Genomic DNA, 7,123 nt, shown 5'->3' on the forward strand with positions numbered 1-7,123 from the left:
AAAAAATACTAATTTAGGCAGACTATCTCTGAGAAATCAAGGAACATGCATAGAAAAAACTTAAGAATTGAGAACCTTCCTCTTCAAAACATTAAAGTTGGTTAAAATAGAACTGATTATTAATTATTCAATATATTTGTAAAAAAAATAATAAACAAAATTTGTTTGAGTAGCTTGAATGCTACGGGGTTTGCTTGAGTTAATTTTTTTTTCACCAAACCAACTGGTAAAGGCCCTCTTGATTGTTCAAAAACTTAAGAAAGTTGCATTTCATCCATGTGTAATTCAAAGTATTCAGTATTAATGTCAAAGTATTAAGATGCAAATTTTAAGTTGCTTCCTTATGTTAGCTGGTGGAATTGACTTTTAAATGATGATTTTGAATGATAAGTTTACTATCACGTTCATTTGGATTTGATTCGGTTTCATTTTTTTAGTATTTCTAACTAATCTTAGTTTTACTCACTACGCTTGTGGTTCAATTTTGGAATCTTATACTTGCTCAGGTATCAATATTAGCACGAGCAGTTAAATAACAACTTGCCCCCTTGTAAAACAAATAACAATTGAACACAAAAAAAATGAATACAAAGAACTTACTAATGTTTAAAATACATACGCAACACATGCATGTGGTCGTAATTGTAAACAAAATATATAATGATGTGCCAAACGGATATGTGAAGTGAACAGAAATGAAAACATGGTCCAGTAATATTTGAGTGTGTACTTATAATTATAAAGGCCCTAACAGCAACTCACCTATGGGCACATCACACAGTAAACAGCAGGCAGACAGAGCACCAAACGAGGCGCCAGAGATTTTACCCAAAAGCAAGTGTGGTGCATATTTCTTAAAACACACTGCTACGCCGACATGATAAATGCCAAGAAACCCGCACCCAGCGAACGATAAATTCATTATTCACTGTAAAACTGCCACAAATGTAATAATAAAAAAATAAAGTCACAACGATGTAAACGAACACTGCACTAAGATGCACAAAACACACTAATTTGATATTGATAATGACAAATACGGTTGAAACTCAGTCCGAGATTAGATATCGCTACTTTAAAGTAATAAATATAAATTAAGTAATAATATCCCTTATTACAAGACACGTCCGCGTAAAAATACTTTAAGACAATAACTAATAAACAAAAGAGAAATCGTATCACACGCACATCACATAATCATACAGTGACGTGACGTTGTCAGTGTTACCAGGTGAGCGGAACGGAATTATCGTATCGGGTATAACAAAAAAATATTATACGCTAATCATAAAGGCAGTACCCCAAAATATCAGTTTTATATTTGTGTATTTTTGAGACGGATCCAAACCGTTTACAGGAAATTGCTATGCTTATTTTAGCCTATTTCTGAGGGAAAGTGTCATATTTTGCTTCAAATACTAGGCTTTTTAGGAGGCGTCGTCCAAGGGCTGAAATTATCGTACTTTTGCATCAGGACCGGATCTAGAACGAGTGGTGCGGGCCGCACCGTGCGGCCGCTCTAGGTGCCAAATGGTAAGGGGCCCCGAAACGGCAAATGTTAAAAAAAATGAAAAAAATACGCGCGAAGCGACAAGGCGGGAGTACTCACTTAACGATAATCCATATAGGCCACGATGCAAGCAGAAACGACTTGCAGGAGATAAAAGTTCCGATACGACAGTGGTTAGTTGTGTCAAAGATGAACTAGAAAGTTGCACCACAACGCCACCATGTACAGTCGATACCCTCACTTAAAATTATGTCTTCACAAAAAATATTAACTTTCATATCCTACTTAAAATAATAACGATTGTTGTACTTTTAAGAAATGCGTATTTTTAGTGCTAAATTTAAACTACGATTCTTGATTTACTATTTACAAAGGTGTGTTAAGATATATTTGGCCACTTTGATGGCGATGAATGTGCCCTGGTCCTGTCAGCATTTCTGTCTCTCTCTCCCTCTTGCTCTCCCCACGGTCGACCATAGTCCATAGTGGCGGGTCCGGTACACCTATCATTAACAGCTTTTAGTATGACTAAATTATGTAAGGTTTTGTGATGCGTTTTACAGAAGAGGAAAAACTATATCCATCCTTTTTCAGGGGCCATAATACTAGCACAGCAAAAAAACATTAAGATTCTCTCTGCCTATGCACGAATGAGAAAAGATCCTGGCCAAACTATATATTCCGTGTCACTGACCTATCACGCATAGACGCCTATTCCCCATGCGGCTAATCCACCAAAAGTGAAACCGAAACGCAATCGATGTGTGCGTGCGACGCTCGTGTCATATGCTCAGCAACGCATACACGTATACAAAAATATGTTGCCAGTATGTATTTATTCCCGTCAGAATAGGGGTATTTTGACAACATTCTTATACTTTGTTATCAATAACTAGCTTTTGCCCGCGTACTAAGCAAAAAACAAAAGGTTCTCTTATTTTCGTAATCAGCGACTCGATAAACCATAGAAATAATACCCATGTTGATTTTTAGACCTACTCACCATAATTCCCCCTTTTAGGGGTTGAATTCTCAAAAAACCTAAAACACGTGTTTGCACATTTATCGTTAGGAATACTCTTGTAAAGTTTCGAATAAAATGTCCTAACTAATCTTGTTTCCACATACAATCTTTGGACCCCCATTTCACCCCCTTCGATTTGCTCTGAAACTACTGAACCGATTGAATTGCAATTTGGCAAAAGTACTTTCAACATTTTTCATGTCCACAATATTAAATTTTAAAATCATTCAATACCATTTTCGTAAATAACGTCCCAAAAAACCAAAAAACCATAAAATCGTTAGATTTTAAAAAGTTGTTATTTTCGTAATCAGCAACCCGATAAACCATAGAAATAATACCCATATTGATTTTTTCCCATACAAATTTTGGACCCCCATTTCACCCCCTTAGGGGAGGAAATTTGAAAAATCCTTTCTTAGACCCCTAGACCTTCTAAAGAATTTACCTGCCAAATTTGGAATCTCTAGAACCAGCGGTTTAGGCTGTGCGTTGATATGTCAGTCAGTCAGTCAGTTTCTTCTTATATACATTTTGATTTGGAAGTGTGTAGATTTTTAATTCTGCAACAAAAGCTTTTTAGGGTTGCATTATCACAATGAACACTTAACATTTGAGGGTGATTGAACTATAGCTAAAGCTTTGTGGCAGTAGTGCAGTCGGCAGCATTATTGTACCGCGACATTACTGCCTTACTAGTTACTCGCCCATGAAGGGTTCCGTACCATTTATGACGTATTAAAGAAAACTACTTACTAGATCTTTTGACCAATTTTCGAAGTTACAGGGGGACACACACACACACACATTTTACCACTTTGGAAGTGTCTCTCGCGCAAACTATTCACTTATTCAGTTTAGAAAAAAATGATATTAGAAACCTCAATATCATTTTTGAAGACCTATCCACCCACACGTATGGGTTTGATGAAAAAAGATTTTTTGAGTTTCAGTTCTAAGTATGGGGAACCCCCAAAATTTATTGTTTTTTTTTCTATTTTTGTGTAAAAATCTTAATGCGGTTCACAGAATACATCTACTTACCAAGTTTCAACAGTATAGCTCTTATAGTTTCGGAAAAAAGTGGCTGTGACATAAACGGACAGACAGACGGACATGACGAATCTATAAGGATTCCGTTTTTTGCCATTGGGCTACGGAACCCTAAAAAGTTAAGTACCTACGAGCCGACTCTGTTCGGTATAGACACTTTAAAATGAAAGAATGAAAAATATAATTTTCTTTAATAATACAAGCAATTTAATGTAGGCGTATTTATTTTGGAATGTAAACTTCATGCCTTATTTGGAGAAATATATCGGGTTGCACTTCGGGAGTGCCGGCAGAAGTGAAAACTTGAATATTAACGTTGTGCATTTTTGATATTTTAGAGAAATTAGTAGCATTTTTTTAAAACGAAATAATTCTCTGTTATACCTACGTAAATAAATTTGAGTGTGGAAGATATTTTAGTGTTAATATATAACATATACAGAGTAATTCATGAGACGTGAGCAGGACTACAGCCTACACAATCAGTAAATGTTAATGAATCGTTCACCATTATATTAAGTAAAACAATCACGCTTCTTTTCTGTTATTTAACTTTTTGGTAAGGAAAAAATTGAGTATCTACAATCATGGACGACCAACAACACAAAGATACAATACAACACAATTAACAAAGATTAAACTTCTTTAACCGTTATGACAGCATTTTCATTATGAATAAAATAAAATGTCACACTTGAATGAGATACGATTTTTCAAAAGTAACCAGGCTTCGATGACATTCAATTTGCACGTCACCATGATGTCACCTGTCCGTATTACGAATTTTCAATCTGACGGTCACGTGACTCCTGACGCGAGTTTAACATTTTTCCCCTTCACAAAAAGTGCACAGCGCCGCTAAAGAAGTTTTTACTTCAAAAATTATTCATTTCACTGGCAACATTTATAAGTAATGGCGGCTTACGAAGTTTTTATTCACAATTACGTAAAGATATCATATTAAACTCGATACTTACGCGGGAAATGCGAATGAAAAAATACCATGCGATTTGTTTTTATTTAGTGATGAGTTGTGACACACATTCACCGCACATACCAGTATCTGCATCTTTCCAGTATTTTTTAATTTACAACCGGGAGGTGTACACAAACCGACTCGACCTTGAGTACTGGGAGGGCCGTTCGAACGAGTGCGACATAATGTCGCAGTTGAAGTGAGTGGCTTCGGAACTACGGATTAGGGATTTATGCCTTATAAATTTATGTTCCATGTTATCTTAATACCTCACATACATATAACTCATGGTCACCCTAATTAGAAAGAGATACAACGGCCCACTTTGACTTCTCATGTGGACACACTTTTTGGCCAATGTACACTGTTCGGATTATTTTCTAAAATGCCAAATATTGTTGACAGATTTTTCCTTGTTGTATCACCAATTGTCTATGATTAAAAAAAACCTAAAGGCTGTTGTAAATTTATGTCATTCATTCAATTTGTTCGCGGTTTATAAGGGGTTTATTTTAAATAATATTAATAATGACTATACCGAGTGGGGTCCGCGAACTATTATTTAACCTCCTAAATAATTACAACAATGTGTGAAGTTGACGTGAAGCGTTATTTAACAAAAAACTTCTATGTTTACAAGTCGTAAACAATTTAGTAGGTTGGTGCTCTATTAATATTTTGATACTTTAAGTTCTAGTTCTAACATTTGCCTATAACTTTAATTAAGTACGTGAATTTATTAATACCAGAATCTCATGAACAGTACAAGTGTGTATGAAACGGATAAAGTAGAAGTTCTAGAAAATATCAATAACATCCAAACATTGGAACGAGTTACTGAAAACCAATATTTAGAAGAAATCTTTGGAGTGAAGTGACTGGTCAGTAGTAATTTGATTTAACAATATAAAATATATAAAAATATTTTGGCGAAACATGTCTATATAGATATGTCTTTGTATTCTACATAGTGGCAGAAATTATGTGAGCTGACTCTGAGTGCACGTTAACGTATATTTAACTGATTTCCTTAGGTACCTTACGTGTGCACAGAAAATAAAAAATATGTTTTAGTATAACTATAGTTCCTACTATACAAAGTGTGACCAGTCCAAGATTTTTTTAATTTCCCGCCAAAAATGTGTGTAATATTTCGGTAGCCAGACTCTAGCAGGGCTGCCAGATCGTATAATCCGATACGAATTTCGTATAATCGGACTGATTATCGTATCTATTATGTATAGGTAGTTGTTCGGTATAATTGGATACGAAAAAACAAGAAAGGTTATTTCGCATTTCTATTTCAGCTCGGGATTACCAGAGACGGATTGCCAACTTGATAGTACGATACGGTGACGGTTTGAGTGGTTTTTTTTTAGACTCACCATTTGATGGGTTTGGTGTTCTATATGATGGGTGTTTGTTAATATGTGAGACGTGTTTTACTTTTTGTGCTGTGTTTCGGCGATACTTACTAAGAGATTTTAGTTAATACTTACTAAATACAAATCGGTTTTTGAACTAAGAATTAAAAAAGTCGGGTATAATCGTTTTCATATAATGCAATCGAATTTCGTATAATTTTTGACGTTGGACTGTATAATCAAGATTTATGTACTGGCAGCCCTGGTGGATAGACGAACCAAAGAGCATATAATCACTACGTTTTAAGAGACGGGACTCCCATACTAGCGAGTGGTATCAGTTTGTTTCGCAAATCATTACCAAAATGTACGACAAAGAACCATAGTACCAACATAAGCGATCTAAATAGTGTAGTACGCTACACGCTTGCGTTTCTTATCGATATCGATAAAATGGGGAGGTTTGAAACATAGACTCCTGTCTACAAATTTTGTACTCGAAATCAGGTTAGGATCGAGTCCACATTTAAGCTGTATATTATATAGTGGATAGTTCTATGACTGGACTAATACGTGGTTGGCCTTAATGTGGGCCCGATTTTTTTTACAACACCTTGTTGGAAAGGGGCTTTTTCTTCCCCACTAGGAAGAATCAAAGTTCATAGGAAATTTCACATATTTAATTTAATTATTTATACTGATATACAAATAAACATACAGTTATCGATAGTTTTAGTACATCCCTAGTTCTACAACTAAAAAGAATATAAAATATCTAATTTTCGATGTGTTTAAAGCCTGCTGCACCAAAATACTTAAGGTCAAAAGTATCTAGCTTAGTCTTCATCCAAGGGAAATTTCGCCATAAAATCCCCTTTTTCGTGATTTTCTCGAGTGGCTCGCTTGCCATATTTCACACTTAGTTAACCGTTTTCTCGGTGGCTTTGCAACAAACACGATCTTTACTCTGAACACGGTTCACTATTTTCGATTTTTTCACTAAATAAAAAAGAAATAGCACGAAATACCCGAAAAAACTTTGAAGCTTTCATAACAAACAAAACAATTAAGCTGACAGTTGACTTGATGTAAACTTGACAGAATAAATAGCACTGACGTTTTCTTTTTCTTTGGTGGCAAAGATTTGCGAAACAAACTCCATACAAAACTTTTTTTGTTCCTAGTTGCGTCAGCCT

At 35.2% G+C, this 7,123-nt stretch overlaps 1 protein-coding gene across 7 annotated transcripts in view; it reads right to left on the minus strand.

Annotated features, from left to right (window-relative positions):
• The window catches only part of LOC133517101 (1-acylglycerol-3-phosphate O-acyltransferase Pnpla3-like), a 51,717-nt gene extending 50,515 nt beyond the window's left edge, over positions 1 to 1,202 (minus strand). For 2 of the 7 annotated variants that reach the window (XM_061850243.1, XM_061850244.1), the window contains exon 1: positions 763 to 1,200. In XM_061850243.1, coding sequence (XP_061706227.1) covers positions 763 to 922 — 160 coding nt within the window. In that variant the 5' untranslated portion in view covers positions 923 to 1,200. Of the gene's footprint in view, positions 1 to 762 lie in introns of all 7 variants that reach the window. The other 5 variants (XM_061850242.1, XM_061850245.1, XM_061850248.1 and 2 more) reach the window with 5 other exon arrangements.
• Positions 1,203 to 7,123: the final 5,921 nt, after the last annotated feature.

Source organism: Cydia pomonella, chromosome 4 (genome assembly GCF_033807575.1).
Source record: "Cydia pomonella isolate Wapato2018A chromosome 4, ilCydPomo1, whole genome shotgun sequence".
Taxonomy (NCBI): domain Eukaryota; kingdom Metazoa; phylum Arthropoda; class Insecta; order Lepidoptera; family Tortricidae; genus Cydia; species Cydia pomonella.